The 23,156-nt window shown below is 38.0% G+C and overlaps 1 protein-coding gene across 1 annotated transcript in view; it reads right to left on the bottom strand.

The window, feature by feature from the left end:
- Positions 1–23,156, bottom strand: part of AK9 (adenylate kinase 9) — a 197,616-nt gene that overhangs the window by 28,987 nt on the left and 145,473 nt on the right. Inside the window, exons 25-29 of the mRNA XM_023206014.2 lie at positions 22,202–22,414; positions 18,316–18,576; positions 14,517–14,641; positions 11,902–12,121; positions 7,650–7,712 (exon numbers count right to left, since the gene is read on the bottom strand). Coding sequence (XP_023061782.2) covers positions 7,650–7,712; positions 11,902–12,121; positions 14,517–14,641; positions 18,316–18,576; positions 22,202–22,414 — 882 coding nt within the window. The remainder of the gene's footprint in view (positions 1–7,649; positions 7,713–11,901; positions 12,122–14,516; positions 14,642–18,315; positions 18,577–22,201; positions 22,415–23,156) is intronic.

Raw genomic sequence — 23,156 nt, 5'->3', positions numbered from 1 at the left:
CATTCTCCTGCCTCAGCCTCCCGAGTAGCTGGGACTACAGGCGCCTGCCACCTCGCCCGGCTAGCTTTTTGTATTTTTTTTTTTTTTTTTTAGTAGAGACGGGGTTTCACTGTGTTAGCCAGGATGGTCTCGATCTCCTGACCTCGTGATCTGCCCGTCTCGGCCTCCCAAAGTGCTGGGATTACAGGCTTGAGCCACCGCGCCCGGCCTTGAATAATACTCTTATTGTCTCTCCCCACCCCCATATTTCTAGGGCTTTTTTGTTTGTTTTATGAGCAGAAACAGTGTTATTCATCATATCAATTGGCTACTTTTTTCAGGAAGAATATAAAAGAGGCTAATTTTCACAGACCTTAAGTATCTGGAAATTTTTCCATTTCATTTTCTCGCATTATAAACAGTTTGGCTAAGTACAGAGTTCTAGGCTGAAAATCATTTTCACTTAGAATTTTGCAAGCATTGTCTTTGTCTTCTACTATCCAGTATTGTTACTGAGAAGTCTGATACAAATCTTACCTCCATTCCTTTGTAGATATCCTTTAAAAATTTTAGAAACAAGTGGGAGCTTCTCTTTAAACCTGCCAATCTCAAATTTCATAAGGATGTGTCTAATGCACATCTCTTTTTATTTATTCTGCTTGGCATTCGATGGGCCCTTTCAACTTGAAGACCTCCTGCTCTCTTCAATACTGGGAACTTCTCTTCTAACATTTCTTAGATTATTTCCTTCTTTATTTTCTGTTTCCACTGTTTTGAAATGCATATTGGATGTTGACCTTCCTGGATTGACCTCATAGATCTTCAGTTTTTTTCTTTCATATTTCCTATCTCTTGCATTTTTTTTACATTTGAGAAACTTCTTGGACTTTTCCTTTTTTTCAGTTTAACTTTTAACTTATTTTAGTTTTCATTAACTCTTTTTTGTTCTCCGACTTTTTATAGCATCTTCTTTCTGTTTTATGGATACAAGTTTCTTCTTGAATTTTCTGAGAGAAAGTGAAATTCTTTTAATATTTAATGATGTTTCCTGGGTTGTCCACTTGTTTTATGATCAATTGTTCTGTTTGTTTATGTTGGGTTTTCCTTTTGTTGGTGATTTTCCTCAAGTATATGGTAATCCTTGGTTGGCTATTCATTTTTATAAATGAAGGGTTAAATTGATTAGTTCAGAGCAACTGCATGCTGTCTGTATATGAGCAGGTAATGTTGTATCACATTGCTATTTAAGATGTGAAGATGAGAAGATGCAGGAAGCCTGGACCTTGCCCCAAAACTGAAGGGTATCAACCAACATTCTGGGGACCTAGAATCTTCTAGACAGATTATTTCATCCCTTTAGAAATTATTTACCTTTTTTCTGTATAGGGCAAATGTCGCTGTTAAGTGAAGGGCTGGTAGAGGTGACCTTAAGGAATTTTTCTGCAATTTACCCTCTTACACTTTCTAGATATTCAAATTATATACAAATAATACGTTTTATTCTTACTTTTTAATATGTATGCTATTTCTTTTTCTTACTTTGCTTTGGCTCACACCTATAGTACAATGTTGATTTTAAAAAATTCTAAAAATATCCTAAAAATCTTCACAAAAGACCATTTAAGAGACTCTCAGGTTAATTCTTCCCAGGGGAAAAAAAGTTTTCATTTTTCTGTAAATGGTCATTTAATCTTGTAGAAGAGTGTTGTTTTCCCTGACATCATGCATCTCTTAGTCTTCAAGTTGGAAGATGTATATTCTAAACTTCATGGTCTTGAAGATCTGCCTCAAATATGAAGAAATAAGTTTGTTTAACCTCTAGCAGATAATAATAAACTGTAAACAACACTCCTCTCTCTCTACTATATTTGAGGTCTTTGGAGCAAGAAAAGCAGATTTTGAAGAGCAGTCAAAATTTGGAGGAAGCAAATGGCATAGGGTGAGTTTTCTGATTTTGTGCATTGGCCCAGAGGGCAGTTTCAGAGTAGTGGTAGTTCAGTGTGACTAAAACTTTGGTAGAAAGCCAACTGACTTTCTGGATGGAGCAACCAGAGAAAGGAGCCACAACCAGGGCCACTGGAGAGTGAGGGTAAATGCCAGAGATGAGAGAGTCAGAGAAGGGAATACCAAACTCAATTTGTCCAAGACTCTGGCTAGCCTGTGAACCATGTACATATGGGCAGTTCAAGAACAGTATACACAGAGCTGCCATTCATTGCTGGCATGACAGAATTTTAAAGTTTATCTTACCAAGTTAATTGGCTGCTAAAACAAAACCTCATTTCTCTTTGGAGGTATATAACAAAATCCAGAATCCCCACAATATAACATTTACAATTCTAGAATACAATCCAAAGTTACTCAAAATATGAAGAATCATGAAAATTTGACCCATCCTCATGAAGAAAGATAATAATCAAATACCCAGCCCGGGTGTTAGAATCACCAAACAAGAACTTTTAAAGCAGTTATTATTACAATGATCAAAGAGGAAAAGGAAAATACACTTATAATAAATGAACAGATAGGAAATCTTAGGAGAGAAATAAAAAATATAGAAACAAACCAAATGGAAATTTTAGAACTAAAAATACAATATTTGAAATTAAAAAAATTGTTGGTTGGGCTTAAATTATTTACCTTAAAGAAGAGAGAGAAAAAAGACAGAAAAAAAATCAACAGAGTTCCCAGGACATGTGGAACAACAGCAAAGGTCTAACCTATGTATAACTGGGGTATTATAAGGAGAAGACAAAGAGTAAATGAGGCAGAAAAAATGTCTAAAGAAATAATGTCTAAAGTTTCCCCAAATTTAGTGAAAGACATAAATGTACAGATTAAAGAAGCTTAGTGAGCCCCAAACTAAATATGAAGAAAATGATATGTAGGCACATCATAACCAAACTGTTAAAAAGCAAAGATACAGAGAAAAGAAAAACACAGTAGGTGAACAATAATTCAGATGTCCAGCATTCCCATCCTTCTGATTTCCATCACACCAGAGGAATGAATGAAGAATATCAGAAATAGTAAATATCTGGATAAATGTAAAACAAGGCTTTCTTTCCTATTAATTTTTTGAAAATACATGTGACTAATATAAACATTAGAACTATTTCCTATGAGGGTTGTAATGTATCCAGTTGTAAAACACATCACAACTAGAGCATAAAGGATGTTAGTGGGTTGGAGATGGGTGAGGCAAACGGAGCTAGAGAGTTCTAAGGTTTATTTAATATTACATTGAGTAATATTGACCCTAAGTAGAATGTGAAAAGCCAAGGATGTATTTGTAATTCTAGCATAACTACTAAAAAATGAAGCATAGAGGTATACTTAAAAAGGCAATAGATTTTCTTCTAGGGTTTTTATAGTTTTAGGTCTTACATTTAAGTCTTTAATCCATTTTGATTTTTGTATATGGCAAAAGGAACAGGTCCAGGTTCATTCTTCTGCATATGGATAGCCAGTTATCCCAGCACCATTTATTTACTAGGGAGTCATTTCTCCATTGCTTGTTATTGTCGACCTTGTCAAAGATCAGATGATTGTAGGTGTGCAGCTTTATTTCTGGGTTCCACTGCTCTATGTATCTGTTTTTGTACCAGTGCTATGCCGTTTTGGTTTTCGACAAATATTTTATGACAAAGTCTCCAAAAGCAATTACAACAAAAACAAAAATTGACAAGTGGGACCTAATTAAACCAAAGAGCTTCTTCACACAAGAGAAACTATCAACAGAAGAAACAGACAACCTACAGAGTGGGATAAAATATTTGCAAACTATGCATACAACACAAGTCTAATATCCAGAATCTACAAGGAACTTAAATCAACAAGCCCAAAACAACAACCCCATTAAAAAATGGGCACAAGATATAAACAGACACTTAAAAGAAGACATAGACCCAGACAACAAGCATGTGAAAAAATGCTCAATGTCACTACTCATTAGAGAAATGCAAACTGAAAACACAGTGATGTGTTATCTCATGTCAGTCAGAATGACTATTATTGAAAAGTCAGAAAATAACAGATGTTAGTAAGGTTATGAAGAAAAGGAAATGTTGGTGGGAATGTAAATTAGTTCAGCCACTGTGAAAAGCAGTTTGGAGATTTATCAAAGAACTTAGAACTACCATTTAACTCAGCAATCCCATTAATGGGTATACACCCAAAGGAATAGAAATCGTTCTACCAAAAAGTCACATGCACACATGCAGTGCACTATTCACAATAGCAAAGACATGCAATCAACCTAGGTGCCCATTAATGGTGGACTGGATAAAGAAAATGTGGCACATATATACCATGGAATACCATGCAGCCATAAAAAAGAATGAATTCATATCTTTTGCAGCAACATGGATGGAGCTGGAGTCCATTATCCCAAGCAAATTAACACAGGAACAGAAAACCAAATACTGCATGTTTTCATAAGTGGGAGCTAAACTTCAAGTGCACGTGGACACAAAGAGGGGAACAACAGACACTGGGGCCTACTTGAAGGTAGAGGGTAGGAGGAGAGTGAGGGTCAAAACACTACCTATTGGGTACTATGCTCACTACCTGAGTGACAAAATTATTTGTACACCAAACCCCGGCAACATGCAATTTACCCATGTAACAAACCTGCACATATACCCTCTGAACTAAAATACAAATTGAAAAAGAAAAAATAAAATTTTTACACACTTTTCAAAAGAAAAAAGGGCAATAGATAATTAAAATGAATTTCTAAATATATTCAAATAATCCAAAGAAGGATGGAAAAGGGGAACAGAGAAACAGAAAACAGAGGGGACAAGCAGAAAGCAAATAAATTCATAGTCTCAGAGAGACAGGACTAGATTTGGGGTAAGCTGTGTTACTACTGTCTATTGGTAGAGGAAGACAGGGGAAGCAACATCTGGATAGAAGCTTGTGCCAGGAGAGTGATGGAGTTTTTCATAATTAGAGAGAGGACGGAAGAGGAAAGCATGAAGAAATGGAAGAAATAAAAGACCTGTCAGAGTTCTCAGGGCTTCCTGACACAGATGCTCATTATCTAGATCCCCAGATTCCTTTATTATGCTGTGGTGTGACTGATGTTGCCTGTGGAGCTGCTATTGTGAACTACTTGGTTTTCAGCGCTTTTAATCTGTCTCCAACCCGTATACCCATGTACACTTTTGCTTGCTGTTTCATCCTGAAGAGCCCTCTGTGTATCAACCTTTGGGTCTAAACACTCTGTCTTCTCCCTAGAGGATCTTGGAGATGGTTTTGGCATGGTACTTGGTCCCGACCTTTGTTTCAACCTGTGTGGACCCTGACTTGGACCTTCACTCAGTACCTGTGATCGATGTGTCTCTATTACTCTTCACCGAGATGTAGTCTGACACTGTGCTCACTTGCTCCCTGGGCTCCCTGCCCTGGCCCTCCCTTGCTTTCACCTCCCAGTGGCTACCCAACACCTAATAGAGACCCAGAGATGGAGCCGGTGGATGGGAAGAGAGGAAAGATTACAAGTGAGGCCAGGGGCTGCCTTACAGTCACATTCTGAGATGACAGGTCCACAAGATGGCGACGTTTCCCTATGAAATTAATGCAAGTAGTGCCTAGGATATTGAAGTGATTTCTAACGTTGGAAATGTCCCATTCAGTGCTAAAAAGAAAGTAAAGGCAATGATTTTGTTTAGAGCAAGAAGACAAACCTGGGAAGGGCTTTCTCTGCCTGGATTCCCCAGTTAGTGTGAAAAAGGCAAGTCACGGAACTGCATATTCTGCATAGGAAAGGCAAATGTGAGAAACCCCCTGGATCTGTTCATGAAAGTGAGCTCCAGGATAGATGTGGAGTCCGGATGGATGCCACTCAAGGTGGCACGCTGACCAATAGTAACAAGCACACTAACTCATCCCTGAGATGCTACATTTTGTCTGCTTTATTGTCTGAGTCAGTAGCAGGACATATACAATTTCCATCAAAGGAGTTGAAAAAAAAACCCCATAGAGTTTTAATTTTTAATTCATCAAAAATCTCAGGAGTTGTGTTGCAAGTTTGTTTGTATCAGTTTTGTGGGATACACAGCCAATTTTACAAACATGAAGTCTCAGGAGAACTGACTTACAAAATCCTATTTAACCTCTACATAGAATATTGAATTTCCGAATGAAAAATCAGAAGAAATCACACCATTCTAATGTTAACAAATGAAAAAATTATAAAGAACATTTAAAGTTTATCCTGAAAACGAATTCTTTTTTTTTTTTTTTTTTTTGAGACAGAGTCTTGCTCTGTCGCCCAGGTTGGAGTGCAGTGACCGGATCTCAGCTCACTGCAAGCTCCACCTCCCGGGTTCATGCCATTCTCCTGCCTCAGCCTCCCGAGTAGCTGGGACTACAGGCACCTGCCATCTCGCCCGGCTAGTTTTTTGTATTTTTCAGTAGAGACGGGGTTTCACCGTGTAGGCCAGGATGGTCTCGATCTCCTGACCTCGTGATCCACCTGTCTCGGCCTCCCAAAGTGCTGGGATTACAGGCTTGAGCCACCGCGCCCGGCCCTGAAAACTAATTCTTAAGAAAAGAAGATTTAACTAAAGAGTAGCAAAGGGAAATTAAATTATTATTAATTAGGGAAACTAAGTGTATTAATTTTTCCCACTTTACAATAAAAAGCCCTAGGTTTACAGAGGCTAAGTGACTTACTCAATGTTATACAACCTCAGAGAAATAACTGAAGTTGAATGTCACATGTGTCAGCACTCCACCAGGCACTGGAGAGCAGCGGACAAAGTCAACGAGAACTGGAGAATGGATACCGCGTAGGTGTGTTTAACTGCAAAGCCTGGACTCCTTCATGCTGAAACATTTGAAGTGATTCAGAAGGGGACCACTAGGGACTCCCAAGGGCGTAAAGCAGTTAACTGTACTTAATTCCAGGTTAGGACATCTTTTTGATCTTAAACATTAGCATGACACCTTGAACAAAGTAAACTTTCAGAACATGTTTGATGAGGAAAATGAGCATTAGAATGAGGCTAGGATTTCTGTAAGCTTTGCTCATGGCTGATTTGCCAGTATTTGAAACAGTGTCAGACACAAAGCTCAAGTAATGTTTGCTGATGGACTGAATGAATAAATGAATGAAAATTGAGGCAAATAATTAAGGGAGGGTTCTTATTCTTAGATGGTGCCATAATTTTCTTGGTCCAATGGTTTTTTATCTACTTTTGGTTGTAAATATTTTGTTTTGACAAAGCAACAATTACTTTGGTCCCTCCTCTGCAATGCTTTGTGCCCACAGTTGCAGTTGCACTGTATAATATCAGCAGCCCTCTGTATGGAAGTCCAGCATATTCACACCAGGGTGACATGTGGTTGCACTTGTAGCAAGTTGTATTTTCTGACATTCCTCTTTTTCTCTTCTTGTTTGGCTGGACATTTTTATACAGATGGAAATCAGGTTACAAGAGGGTCAGCCTTGAAAAGGTGTTACAAGGGTGTCTTAAGCCAGAAGGCAAAGATTGGGTGTGATGGCTCACGCCTGTAATCCTAGCACTTTGAGAGGCTGAGATGGGGGGATCCCTTGAGCCCAGGAGTTCCAGGTTGCGGTGAGCTATGATTGTGCCACTGCACCCTGCCCTGGACAACAGAGTGAGACCCTGTTTCGAAAAAAAAAAAAAATTACTTACCTCCCTCCTTTTTTTATCTCTCTCCAATATAAGTTCAGCCCTTCTTTTAGCAATCATATCAACCTGTTAAAGAAAGAGACATTAAAAAATTGCAATAGAGAATGATAAAAGTGACTTTCTCTGTATTAATATATTTTTATATAAAGTAGGAATAACATTTGGGCAGAAGCACAGTGCACTTTGCAGGAAAGGATGTGATGGCGGTAATCATGTTGCTTGGCTTGCATGCTTGTACCTCTGAACCTCTTGATCAGCTATTTTCTGCCAGAGGGATAAATAGCACTAGGGGTCAGTTACTCTTTCCACAAAGTTTAGAACTCCTTTTCAAAACTTATTGCTCATTTGTTTGTTTGGTTTAGGTCGCAGGAAATAGGGAAATACTTGGAGGCAATTCATTGAAAATGGTAAGCTTTTAACATGCTATTGAATAGCCTAACATAGCGATCCCCAACCATTTTGGCATGAGGGACCGGTTTCACAGAAGACAATTTTCCATGTACCGAAGATGGGGATTGTTTTCGGATAATTCAAGCTCATTACATTTATTGTGCACTTTATTTCTATTATTATTACATTGTAATATCCAAAGAAATAATTTTACAACTCACCATAATGTAGAATCAGTGGGAGCCCTGAGTTTGTTTTCCTGCGACTACATGGTCCCATCTGGAGGTGATGGGAGATAGTGACAGATCATCAGGCATTAGATTCTCATGAGTGTGCAATCTAGATCCCTTGCATGCACAATTAACGATATGGTTTGTGCTCCTATGAGAATCTAATGTGCTGCTGATCTGACCAGAGGCAGAGCTCAGGTAGTAATGTGAGTGATGGGGAATGGCTGTAAATACAGATGAAGCTTCACTCACTTGCCTAGTCACTGCTCACCTCCTGCTCTATGTCCTGGTTCCTCACAGGCCACAGACTGGTATCCATCCATGGCCCAGGGTTTGGGAACCCCTGGCCTAACAAACCTAAAAACACGTATGTCCACATGGGGAAAGTGCATGTGGTTGGGAGACAGTCACAGACTTGATATATAGACAGTCCTCCAACCTTCCCAGAATCCTGTAAATCTAACACAGTGGATCCTCTTTGATAGGTCTCCAAGGTTTTCATGAAAACTAATCTGCTTTCTTCAGGTTTCGGGGCTTATTGGCTCAGGACTCCGCAAACTGATCTCCCTTTAAATACCAGGAGGATAGTGGTGCCTGAGGACATGCCCTGGGGCTCTGGTCCTGACAAGCAGAGCCTGGGTGCTTTCATCTGGTTGCTATTGAGCTCACATTCCTGAGAACTTATGCCTTGTAGGCATGCAAGAATTATTTGTAGATAGAATTATAAAGCTGAACTGAATATAATGTATTTGGTTTATGAGCCCCAGAAAGATTTTATGGCTCTTAACATGGCGAGAATTTACAAAAACTTCCATTATTTCCTTTTATAAAAACATATTTTTACCATAGGTTCTTTAAATGTGGAGTTGTGAAAACATAGTCTCTTTTGTGTTTTTGTAAAACTTAAAGACCACTGTATATACCAAAAAACTGCAAACTATACCAATAGCACTCATACACATTCTGAGTCTACTTTTCTTCTGCTCCTTTCACTCAAATAGTCAGTGAGGTTTAACTAATTATTGTACATCTGCCAGATGGCAGCACTGTCCTGAGCACTATAATATATATTCTTTCATTTTCTGCTCAAAACATATCTGCAAGGCATTACCCCACTCTAGAGGTAAGTTAACAGAAATTCAGAGTTTAACTCATGTAATGTCACACAATTAGTGTGAGGATGCTTTTAGAAACTACCAGATATGGTCTCGATTTCTTGACCTGGCCAACATGGTGAAACCCCGTCTCTACTAAAAATAGAAAAATTAGCTGGGCATGGTGGTGCACGCCTGTAGTCCCAGCTACTCAGAAGGCTGAGGCAGGAGAATCGCTTGAACCCAGGTGGCGGAGGTTGCAGTGAGCTGAGATTGCACCACTGCACTCCTGCCTAGCGACAGAGTGAGACTCCATCTCAAAAAAAAAAAAAGAAAAAGAAAAAGAAAAGAAACTACCAGATATGGGATTGCCAAAGCATACAATGTGGTGGCTACTGCAGAGAAGGGTTTGTATTTGTTTCCACTGAGAAAAAAAGTTAGAAAGAGAATTTGGGATAAGATTGAGAATTCGGACCTTAATGGGGTGGCTTGATCAAAATGGAGTTTTAGGAAGATTCATGTGGAGGTAATCAGAAGGATGGTCTGGAAGGCATAGAGCTGAAGCCAGGGAGGACAATTAGGTCACTGTAGGAACTCTGGTGTCAGCCGAGAAAGCTCTGAACTGAGATAGAGTTAGTGGGTGAGGAAAGGAAGGGGCAAATGCCTGGGGTGATACACTAGCTCCTGAAACCTGCTGCTTTCCTGTTCTAGGTCCCTAACATTCTTAAAGCATGTGATGTCTAGGATGTGGCTTCATTGCCCTACAGCTGTTCTGTCCAGTACAATAGCCACTAGCTGTGTGTGGCTATTTATATTAAAATTAAATAAAATTTAACATTTGATTTCTCAGCCACACTAATCACATTTTAAGTGCTCAATAGCCACTGTGACTAGTGGCTCCTGTATACGACAGCACAGATCTAGGACATTTCTGTCATCACAGAGATTTCTGTGTTAGCACTGGCCTAGATATTCCAGGCCGCACAGTGAGACAACATACGAATGTGCTTTGGTAGGCTCTCTTCTTTGGCTCTTTCTTTTCCATTCTCATACTTACAGAATCTCGTGCATGGCAGACAGTTTGGCCTGAATGTCATCAAGAACACTGTGGAGCCAGGTATCTTCCCACGTCTCCCTCCTTACTTCCATAGTTCTTAGATGGCTAAGAACTCTGCCTGCCTTGATATTTTGCAGACCAGTGAGGGCCTGGGACATGCAACCTTAGTGTGGTGGGGAAGAAGAATGGATGGCAATGGCCTTGAAGGGATTTCCTCTGGCTAACCCCAAGATGAAAATAATTTGAAAACTGTGTCTGAGCAATGAAAGAGGAACTGCTTGGCTTTAACACTTTGGCAGTCTGTAATTTAATTGGTGTTGAATTGTGAGAATGTATTACATAATTTAAGTCTTAGTATCTCAGAATTGAAATTCATAGATGAGCTCTCTGACACATTTTTCCATTCTCCCCTGCCAAATGTTCGTCTAGTTTATGCTTATTTATTGGCAAGAAGCTCCCTGCCTTCAGTCTTGGCTCTTTTTGAAATGTCTTGCTAAGAATGAAATATACTTTCCCTGTACCTTCCTCCTACCAATGGTAGTTCTTTCCCTTGGGGCCACGTGGAGTAACTCCAAGCTCCCTTTGGCATGAAAGCCCTTCAAACATTTAACACTGCTCTCATGTCTCATCTGGGCCATCCTAGGTCCAGACTCAAAAGTCCATTCTTTATACCTCAGCCCAGATCTACAGGTTTGCCTTTTCAGGGCATGTCATGTAAATGGAATTGTACAGGATGTACTCCTGTTTTGCCTGGCTTCGGTCACTCAACACAATGGTTTTGATTTTTATCCATGTTACAGGGTGTATCAATAAGTCATTCCTTCTTAATGCTGAGTAGTTTTTCAATTCTAAGGATATACCTCCTTTTGTTTTTCTATTCATCAGTTGATGATTTGGATTGTTTCTACTTTCTGGTTATTATGAATAATGGTTATGAACATTCACATATAACTTTTTATGTGGACATATATTTTCATTTCTGTTAGATAAGATTACCAGGAGTGGAATTGCTGGTTCCCTGTGACACTTTTGAACATTTTATGGAATACTCCTCAGAATGTAGGTTTAGGAACAACATTCTAACGTAATGTGGATCTGGTTTCACTACAGGCTCACATGGCTTTGATGGATGGTGTCATCGCTCTAGGGGCAGTAAAAAAGACCTCTGAAATTTTACTTCTTTGTGTTTCAAATCTCTGTTTGTTACCTCTTCCACTTTGCTCCCATGTCTGGGAGAGGGAAGCTTTGGCACTACCACTATCTTTTATTTGCCATAAAGAGAGAAGCATTAACACATTGATTACCACAAAAGCCTGAAATAACTCTTAACTCTTATTATAGTCTTAATATTTGATGAAAACTGTTTCGTGCTTACTGTGGTATTAAAATTAGAAAACTGTATTTTTTTGTGAAGATCACTTTATAATAGATCACTAAACAGATGCTGAACAGATTTATTCAATGCATTTTTGCTAGACACATACCCTGATTTTTGTCTTCATGTCTTTGATCAGTTTCTTCCTTTCTAATTTCTTCTTTTGTTTTAGTTTCCACTTTTCAATTTGGGCAGGAAGGAGGCGATCAAAAATATCTTGATCATCAACTTGTATAAAAACAGTTGCATCTGGGAAAAATCCATGATCCCCCAAAAACTGGGCCTCTTCTGGATATCGTGGGAAACCATCTAATATAAAACCTGTGGAACTGGTGGAAATTTTCATAATTTACTTTATTTCATTAAAATATTGTAATGGACATGTTCATTAATTTGACTGTAATGATCATTATACAAGGTATATTAAGTCATCATGTACACCTTGAATATACACAATCTTTATTTGTCAATTAAATATTTTAAAAGAAAAAATAAAGTAAAAAAATATATTGATAAATATCAACTTTCTGTATGTAATGAATAGTTTAAAAATTTACTCTACTATCTTTTATTTCTTTTAATATTTCTAGTTGTATATGTGACATTTCTTTTTCAAAATATATCAAATTGGATTAAAATTACAATATTTCATACATATATTTATAATATAAAATTGTAATCAATCAGTTTACAATTACTATTAACTGAAAGTTTACTAAAAGTTGTGAGAAGGCCATAGGAAAAGAGAAAATAAGTTCTCTGTTTGAGGGGGGTGCCCAGCCTAGTGACTCTGGTACTCTTTATTTAAAGAGTACACCTGGCCAGCCCACTTGTAGTGGGAGCCCTTGCTGTTGGCAGTTTTTCTTCTAACAGTGCTTCCTTTCATGAGACAACTCATACCCACTTCCCTGGGTCTCCTTGTAACCGATGACAGTTGTTAATGTATGTATCCTGGTTCCTATGGGCAAGATAACTATATTCAAATGGGATTGTCAAACTTGCCCAAGTGTGATGAGACTTTAAGAATTAGGAAAGTATGCCATTGCGAGTGAAACTCCATTTCAAAAAAAAAAAAAAAAGATTTAGGAAAATAACTGGAATGTTAATACATTTTAATTAGTGAGCACTTATAAAACAATCAAGTTTGAAAACTTGGCTTTGTTTAGTTGAGAGAGTCAATACTGGTCCCCGTTTGAGTGAGAATTTGTTTCTCCTGCTTATCTGAAATTTGGTTTGTTTTTAATATTTATATTTAAATATATATTTTCTTCTTAATACAAATAGGACTTTCATGAACATTTGACAGTTTCAGCCTTCAAAGTTGTTAATTCAAAAATGTGAATTTTCCTTTCTTATTAAGGGGGCAAATTTCCACATATTGGCCATAATATATGTGTTTTCTTCTTTAGAGGTGCCTTCAGTCTGGTCTATTCTGGCAGGGTCAATTTCATTCCTACTGTTCCTGCTGTCACTTCTCTGTCAATGACTTCCAAATCTTTACCTCTATACCCAACCTCTCTTCTGAGTTTTGGTTCCGAATTTTCAAAAAGCTGTGGAGTTTCTCCAACTGAATGCCCTTCTGGAATTATACACACATTGTACTGTCAAAAATCATACTGTTAGCCTTCCAAACTGCTCTTCCTTCTGACCCACTCGTACTCAGGTACTACCTGTTAGAGACCTTTGGCCCTCTCCCCTGGCTCCCTCTTGCTTCTTATGTTTCATAGGTAAGTCCTGGCATGTCCTCCTCTGTCCTCACACTTCTATTTCTGCCATTCCCGCTTAGTTCAAGCCCCTTAGTATATCTCTCCGGGACTAATGCAATAACCTTTTCAAAATGTATTGTTTTCCCCTTGATTATAAAAGCAACGTCACACTATAGAAAAATGGAAAAAATAGAGAAAAGCATAAAAAGGCAAAAATTATCCATAATCCCATATCTCAGAGGTTATTAAAAATTTGTTTTATTTCTTTCCAGTTGGTTCTTCATGTGTGCATTCTCTATTATATTATAGTTTTACATCTTCTTTTTAACTTTATGTAATAACATTTCTCATGCTATTACAAATTATTCATTATAATTTTTTGTTTTTGTTTTTGAGACGGAGTTTCACTATCGTTGCCCAGGCTGGAGTGCAATGGCACTATCTCGGCTCACCACAACCTCCGCCTCCCAGGTTCAAGTGATTCTCCTGCCTCAGCCTCCTGAGTAGCTGTGATTACAGGCATGCACCACCACACCCGGCTAATTTTGTATTTTTAGTAGAGACAGGGTTTCTCCATGTTGGTCAGGCCGGTCTTGAACTCCCAACCTCAGGTGATCCTCCTACCTCTACCTTGGCCTCCCAAAGTGTTGGGATTACAGGCATGAGCCACTGTGCCTGGCCCTATAATAAATTTTAATGGTGCATAATATTTAGCTACTTTGTTTAGGCTTTTACAGTTTTACCACAAATGCATTTTAGAATAACCTGGGGGTACTGAAAAATATCCCAGGTTGATACTCCTAGAGATTCGAATTCAATTATTTTGGTGTGCGGTCCTGGCATTGATATTTTTAAAGACTTTACAGATGTTTTTAATGTGTATCTCAAGAGAAAAATCACCAGCTTACATGAATATAAAGCAGAAAATTCCTAAATGTATGTTAAAATAAATTTTTAACTTTTAAGAATAAAACAAATAAAAGCAAATAAATATATAATTCTATATAAATTAAGATACCGTATTGGTTCCTTAAGCCACCACTCAGAAAGTATTGCTTCAAGAATTTCAGGAGGCAATGGCTCATTTTCCATTAGACTTGATTTGATTACTTCTTCTTCTTCTGTAAGTTGTACTTCTGGAAGCTAAAAACAAAAATCAGAAAGTAAAGCAAGTTTTAAAACTCTATGCTTATAATTGCATGTTCTAACTCATGTGAAAGCTAAAAAAGTGGACCTCATGGAGGTGGAGAGTAGAATGAAAGTTACCAGTGGCTGGGAAGGGTGTATGGTAGGGATAGAAGAGATGAAGAGAGGCAGGATAATGAGTAGAAACATACAGTTAGATAGAAGGTGTAAGTTCTAATGTTCAATAGCACAGAGGGAAACTATAGTTAATAACGATGTATTGTATATTTCAGGATAGCTAGAAGAGAGGTCTTGAAATGCTCCCAACACATAGCAATGATAAGTGCTCAAGGTGATGGATATCATAAATACCCTGACTTGATCCTTATACATTCTATGTGTGTAACAAAATACCACATATACCCCCAAAATATGTACAAATATCAATTTAGAAAACCCCAAAATCTATATTCATAAACAATATGGTATTACATAGTTGATTAGAATGAGACCTGTTATTTTTCTCTGAGGTCTTTTTTGTAGTGTTGCTTATAAACATTTAAAAATTTGAGCTATTTTCCTTAAACCAATTATTTAATGTGGTTAGAAATATAGGTTGGTGCAAAAGTAATTGCGGTTTTTGCCTTAAAAGTAATGGCAAAAACACAACCGCTTTTGCACTAACCTATAGTAAATAATATTTACTATAGCTAAGATAAATTATAAGTAATAATATTGATTTTCATACATGGCCTTGGGGTCATATCTCATTACTTTTTGCTAAACCTTTTTCAATTTATCACACACACATCTATAAGGCTTAACTGATTTTTATTATTTATATTATAATTATACAGTATTATCTCTCCAACCTAGATGCTGATCATGGGATAAGCCAAACAGGCAGCCATCTGAAATACAAACTAGATGAGGATTATAACATAATAACAAATAGAAAGCATTGTGATAATTAACTCAGGTCAATTTCTTTCTGAAGTAGGATCACCCTTGAATGGATAGTAAAAAACAACAGTTCTTACAAAAATGAAGCTACTTTTGTAGAGTACTTTTGTCATCCAAAATTCTAAAACTGAATAGATGAGGTATGATAAACTGCTGCTTACCAGGAAGTAGGATTAATTTTATTATCTAGAAATAAAATACCTTAATTGCTTTCTGAGAAGTTAAATGATTCAGAAAACAGCAAAAGAAAACCAAACAAAAAACTGTAGACAAGCAGGAGATATTTGTTGCACTTTAAAATCTAGACTTGTTAAATTAAAAAATCTGGATTGACATACTTTTTTCTTTTTTTGAGATGGAGTCTTGCTCTGTTGCCCAGGTTGGAGCGCAGTGGTGAGATCTTGGCTCACTGCAACCTCTGCCTCCCAGGTTCAAGTGATTCTCCTGACTTAGTCTCCTGAGTAGTTGGCATTACAGGTGTGTGCCACCATGCCTGGCTAATTTTTATACTTTTAGTAGAGACGGAGTTTCACCATGTTGGCCGGGCTGGTCTCGAACTCCTGACTTCAAGTGATCTGCCTGCCTCAACCTCTCAAAGTGCTGGGATTACAGGCGTGAGCCACTGTGCCTGTCCTGATATACATTTTTTAAATTAATAGGATATCAGTTTCTCCTGAACGCTACTAAATATAGGTGAAAAACATTTAAAGAATATGTCTGAAGGCCAGGCACAGGTGGCTCATTCCTGTAATCCCAGCACTTTGGGAGGCCAAGGTGAGCGGATCACTTGAGGTCAGGAGTTTGAGACCAACCTGGGCAACATGATGAAATCCCGTCTATACAAAAAACACAAAAATTACCCCAGCATGGTGGTGCATGCCTGTAGTCCCAGCTACTTAGGAGGCTGAGGTGAGAGGATCACTTGAGCCCAGGAGGCAGAGGTTGCAGTGAGCCGAGATTGCACCACTGCACTCCAGCCTGGGCAAGAGAGCGAGATGTTATCTCAAAAAGAAAAAAGAATATGTCTGAAGAGGTAATTCATTACCTACTAGAACACCATATGTCACTCACTATCCAACCCTGCTTCAACTTTGAGTGTTACATTTAACTTCACTTGGATCATTTAAGAACAAATGGCCTATTAAGAACTTTCATTGTATAACTCCAGATAGAAGCCATGTAAGAGGTTAATATGGTTTGGATCTGTTTCCCCGCCCAAATCTCATGTGGAATTGCAATCCCCAATGTTGGAGGTGGGGTCTGCTGAGAGGTGATTGGATCATGGGGGCGGTTTCTCATGAATGGTTCAGCACCATTCCCCCCTTGGTACTGCCATGACTGTAGTGAGTGAGTGCTCATGAGATCCAGTGGTTTAAAAGTGTGTGGCACCTCCTGCCTCACTCTCTCTTCCTCCTGCTCTGGCCATGTGATGTGTCTGCTCTACCTTCACCTTCCGCCATGACTGTAAGTTTTCTAAGGCCTCTCCAGAAGCCAAGCAGATGCCACTATGCTTCCTGTACAGCCTGAAGAATCACGAGCCAGTTAAACCTATTTTCTTTAAAAATTATCCAATCTAAGGTATTTCTTTATAGCAATGAGAGAACAGATCAATACAGTACAAACTTTCTGATAAGGCATCATTGGAAATTAATATTTTGAGATCTCCACTAAGGCTGGGGCAGATTTTTATGCTATTTGATGGAAATCAGAGAACACAATAATGGAAAACTGTATTGTCTAAGTCAGATATACGAAATATCATACTTCCAAATAAACGCTATACAACAGCCTTGTCAAAGAAAGTTTTTCTGAATTTTTTTGAGTCATATAAAACTCAGTACTTTATATTCTAGAAGAGCTGGAAGATTTTTATTTAGCATATGGCGAATATGACTCTTTAAATGACTTTTATGGGCTAATTTTTTTCTCTTCTTAGAAACTTTATAGAGTTTTATACTACTACTTCCCCAGAGTAACACCAGTAAGCACAGCTGTCTGTATAGATTACTACTGCCAGGCACAGTGGCTCATGCCTGTAATCCCAGCACTTTGGGAGGCCAAGGTGGGTAAATGGTTTGAGCCCAGGAATTTGAGACCAGCCTGGGCAACATGGCAAGACTCCTATCTCCACAAAAACTACCAAAACTAGCTGGGCATGGTGGTGCACACCTGTAGTCCCAGCTACTTGGGAGGCCAAGTGATATGGTTTGACTGTGACCTCATCTAAATCTCATCTTGAATTCCCACGTGTTGTGGGAGGGACCCAGTGGGAAGTAATTGAATCATGGGGGCAGGCCTTTCCCATGCTGTTCTTTTGATAGTGAATAAGTCTCACAAAACCTGATGGTTTTATAAGGGGGAGTTTCCCTGCACAAGCTCTTTCTTTGCCTGCTGCCATCCGTGTAAGATGTGACTTGTTCCTCCTTGCCTTCTGCCGTGATTGTGAGACCTCCCCAGTCACGTGGACCTAACTGTAAGTTCATTAAATGTCTTTCTTTTGTAAATTGCCTGGTCGTGGTATGTCTTTATCAGCAGTGTGAAAATGGACTAAAACACCAAGGCAGGAGGATCACCTGAGCCCGGGGAAGATAAGGCTTTGGTGAGCTGTGATTGTGCTACTGCCCTCCTGTCTGGGTGACAGATGGAGACCCTGTCTCAAAAACAACAACAATAACAGCAGCAAAAACAAAACAAAACAAAATAAAAAAACAAAAAAAAGAGATTACTACCTGCTTTTTTGTATTTTCTTCCTCAACTTTGACATTGGCTTGAATTGCAAGCTCTTCAAGTTCTTGTTTGGCAGCTTGTTCATCCTCAGAATCTTCCTCAAATTCAGGTCCCACTTTCTTTTCAGTTTTGAGTAGTAGTTTTTCTTGAAGAACTTCTTCAAACTGAATGTGAAAAATGTTTAATTTTTCTGCCAACTTTCTTCCACACAAAGTTTTGCCAGAGCCCTGGGGGCCGACAAGGCATATTCTTAATGGAGGAGCCTGCCACAGGGGGTGGGTCAGGGAGGGGTGGGATAAAGGGAGAGTGAAGGAAGAGCAGTTTTGAGTAATTTAGAACACATAAGACTTATTAACTGCCCTCCCTAAGATGGGGTAGGAATGATCACATCATGAACTCAAGGATGCTTAGACATTAGAATTTCAATTAACATAATTAATTCCATCAATACTGGTCCTCAGGGAGCACCAACAACCATGTACGATTATCTTGGTATCATATGCCAAAAGGCATTTAATAAAATAGGGTTTACTTATTTTTGTTTTTGACAAAAGTTTTAGTTAATCCAGAATGGTAAGATATGTTCCTAGCATAATAAAATAAATCTATCAAACAGAAAGCCCACTAATAAGAAAAATTTAGAGCCGTCTCCATTTATTCCAGTAATCTCAGGACTCATGTTATATGGATCATCCATGGGATGCTGAAACTGTCAAGAACAACGGTGAGCACTGGAATGAAGCAGCAGCTAAGTCTTCTGTGATTATGAGGAAATACTAAGAAATTGGTAGGTGACAGCAGCATGGAGGAATGGGGCTTGTTGATACATCCAAGTAGGATAAGCCTCAAAGGGGCTGGAGATTTTGCAAGGGGAAGGAGAAAAACTAGAATGACATGAAATTATATAGCTGCAGCCTCACACCATACTTTTAAATCACATTTTAAACCTCTCAGTGATAAAACTGCTGGCTTAACACCTCACTCATCCACCAGTTAAACGTCTGGCAATTAGGGCTGTCTGGTGCTCAGACTGTATTCAGGTACCCTATGGTAGGGAAGGGAAATGCTTCTGGAAAACCCAGTTCATTTTATGCTTTGCAAAACTATGGAAATACAGTCAGGATTTCAGGATCTTATCCAAATGGATTTGTGTAAAACAAGGCAATAGATCGCAAACAGCAAACCAGACTAAGCAGAAATTACAGTTGAAAACAACAACAGAAAAGGATAAATGGCCACAGTCCTTAAATGACACCCAACACCAGTGGATTGGGGCTTCTTTGTGAGGGCACAACCATCCACATACTTCAGTAGTCTCATGGGCACTATATAAAATTTGAGGTTCATGAAAATGGCCCAAATTATACAGAAGTGCTTAGTTCCATGTGTTCATTTTAAGAAGGCATTGATATTATCAAAAGTCATAAGGCAATACATTGTGATGTATATATCTTGCAGTAATCCCATCCCAGGGAGCTATAGCATAGCACAGTAGTAAAATAATTCAAGAAAGTCAAAACACTTACAGCCAACTCATTTTCTACAAAAGCACCAAATACATGCATGGAGGAAAGGATGGTCTCTTTAATACATGGTGCTGTGATAGGTGGATATCCATATGCAGAAGAATGAAACTAGATCCTCATCTTTCACCATATACAGAAATCAACTCAAAATGGATTAAAGACCTAAATGGAAGACCTGAAAATATAAAACTGCTAGAAGAAAACACTGGGGAAGTGCTACAGGACATTGGTCTGGGCAAAGATTTTTCCAGGTAAGACCTCAAAAACATAGGCAATAAAAGCAAAAATAGACATATAGGATTACATTAACCTAAAAAGCCTCTGAATCACAAAGAAAACAACATAGTAAAGAGACAACCTACAGAATGGGAGATAAGATTTGCAAAGTATCCATCCAACAAGGGATTAATAACCAGAATATATAAGGAACTCAAACAGCTCAGTAGCAAAAAAACAAATATTCTGATTTAACAATGGGGAAAAAAAGACCTGAACAGACATTTCTCAACAGAACACATACAAATGGAGAATTGGTATATGAAAAAATGCTCAACATCACTAATCATCAGGGAAATGCAAATCAAAACCACAGTGAGATATCATCTCACCTCTGTTAGAATGACTATTATCAAAAAGACAAAAAAATAGCAAATGCTGGTGAGGATGTGAAGAAAGGGGAACACTTGTACACTGTTGTGGAAATGTAAAGTAGGACAGCCATTATGAAAAACAGTATGGAGTTTCCCCAAAAATCTAAAAATATGAGGGGTCTTCAAAAAGTTGACAGAAAACGCATATTAGGAAAAACTATGCATGGATTCACTTTTTTTTGCACCAAATAAACTCATATGGACTTGTATAACATGTCTGAACAGGATCTAGTTTGAAGCACTAAGAAAGATAAGACATCAGTATGATGTAAAACAAGGCAATAGATCACAGCAACATGAGTTCTGCTAGAATTGAAGCAAGAATAAACATCAAATTTATGGTGAAGCTTGGGAAGAAAAATGGTGAAATCATTGATGCTTTATGAAGGTTTCTGGGGACAATGCCCCAAAGAGATCAGCAGTTGACAAATGGACAATTTGCTTGAAAAAAGGATGAGACAATGTTGAAGATGGAGCCTGTAGCAGCAGACCACCCACTTAAATTTGTGAGGAAAAAATTTATCTTGTTTGTGGCCCAATTGACAAGGACTGATGATTAACAGCAGAAACAATAGCCAACACACCTAGACATCTACATTGGCTCAGTGTACAATTTTTCTGACTGAAAAATTAAAGTTGAGCAAAGTTTCTACTCTATGATTGCCAAAACTGTTGCACCCAGATCATCTGCTGACAAAAACAGAGGTTTCAATGGAAATTGTAAACACATGGGATCAAAATCTTGAAGCATTTGTTTGAAGAATTGTAGAGGAGATGAAACATGGCTTTATCAGTATGATCCTGAAGACAAAGCACAATCAAAGCAATGGTTACCAAGAGGTGGCAGTGGTCCAATCAAAGCAAAAGTGGACTGGTCAAGCACAAAGGTCACGGCAACAGTTTGTTTTTTGAGGCTCAATGCATTTTCCTTGTTGAGCTTCTGTAGGGCCAAAGAGAAATAACATCTGCTTATGATGAGAGTGTTTTGATAAAGTCAGCCAAAGCTGTAACAGAAAAATGTCCAGGGAAGATTCACCAAAGTATCCTTCTCCTCTATAACAATGCTCCACTAAAAAATGACTACTGGATAGCCATGGTAACAATAACCACTCAACCAATTTTAAATTGGTTTAATTGATCAGGGTAAACTCACTTCAGGAAACACATTTTTGCAATCCAACCAACCAGTGTCAGCCCTCACTCTTGAAACTTACCAATCAGGATGGGCTTACCCCTATAACAATTCTGAGTGTGAACCAGTCAATAGCAGTGTCACTAATCTTACTTCCATAGATGTCAACCCACTTATGCCTCTGAAAGTTCACCAATCCCTGAATTCCACTCTTCTCCAAAATCCTGTAGAAGACCATCATCCTGCTCTGTTCTCAGAGACTAACTAGCATGACTGGCCTCACTATAGTAAGGAATTCATCCAGCTGTGGGGTTTGTTTTTGTTTATGTTTTGTTTTATTTTTACTTCAGCTAAAAAGGCAGATATTAAGTGCTGGTTTGACACAAGTAATTACTACAGAAATCAAAATAGATAATTATTTTATGTTATATTCCAAAAATTTGTTCTTTGAACTTAGATATTTTCTTTATATTGTAATATCAGATTGGGGACTTCACCCTTAAGTACATTGGTAGCGGTTGGTAATGAGTCCTGAAAAAATCCTGTGGGAGCAATCATTAAGATAGGAATACTGTCTCACCTTCAGTGGTTCTTCATGAGCCACATAGTCCTCAGGATGCTCCAAAAACTTTTCTTTAGCCTCAGCACTTGAAAAGTAGTAGATCTTTTCTCGATACTTGGCTGCTTCTTCTGTGTTTCCTGGTTGTAGGATGAAGTTTTCTTTGAGGACTACTGGACAAAAGTGTTTTGTGTCTCCCAAATACCTCTTTCTCTCCTTAATTTTATCTTCACCCTAGAAACGTTATTCAAAGTTTGGAGAACATTAAATTAAAAAGTATTTTGATGGAGAGAATTTTTTTAAATGCTTCTTGAATAATATTTAATCTGTAGCAACTTGAAAACAATCCACAAAGGGCCAGTCCTTATATTATTTTAATTAATTAAAAATCAGTTTCTTATATATTACTCTAAGTGCACATCCTAAGTTTCTCTATTTTCATGAGGAAAATAAAGCAGCACTGAGAATGAAGGTGCCCTCAGTCCTCTACCAACATAGATGTAATGAAAAACTCCGGAATGTGTTGATGCTGGGTCACTGTGAGGTCAGTTTCTAAAATAGAATTTTTCCCTAAAAGTAAAAGCTGAGTCAAGATCACAACTTCCTACCCATGGCAAATTAAATGAGAGATGCCTCAGAATTTACTTTGCTATTAAGTGGATATATGATCAAATAACAATCTGGAAATATCCTATTTAGCTCAATTGAAAGTGTAAAATGTATTTTCTTTTATGATAAAGAAAATATGTGCAAAGTCCTTTAAGGATTCTTTCAATTTATTTAAAGCAAGGGAAATACATTTAAAAAATGTTTTTTATGATATAAAATACATGCTTACTGTAAAAATATTCAAAACACATTACAATGTATAAAAAGTGAAAATCTCCTTTCACCTTTTTTCTTCCAGCACTATGTTAGCATTCTTAATAGTTTTATCTCCCAGACTCATTAAAAAAATCCTACCAATATACCTATA

This window comes from Piliocolobus tephrosceles, chromosome 5 (assembly GCF_002776525.5).
Source record: "Piliocolobus tephrosceles isolate RC106 chromosome 5, ASM277652v3, whole genome shotgun sequence".
Classification (NCBI taxonomy): domain Eukaryota; kingdom Metazoa; phylum Chordata; class Mammalia; order Primates; family Cercopithecidae; genus Piliocolobus; species Piliocolobus tephrosceles.
Note: the sequence above shows the minus strand (reverse complement) of the source record. Positions and strands in the feature narration are given on the sequence as shown.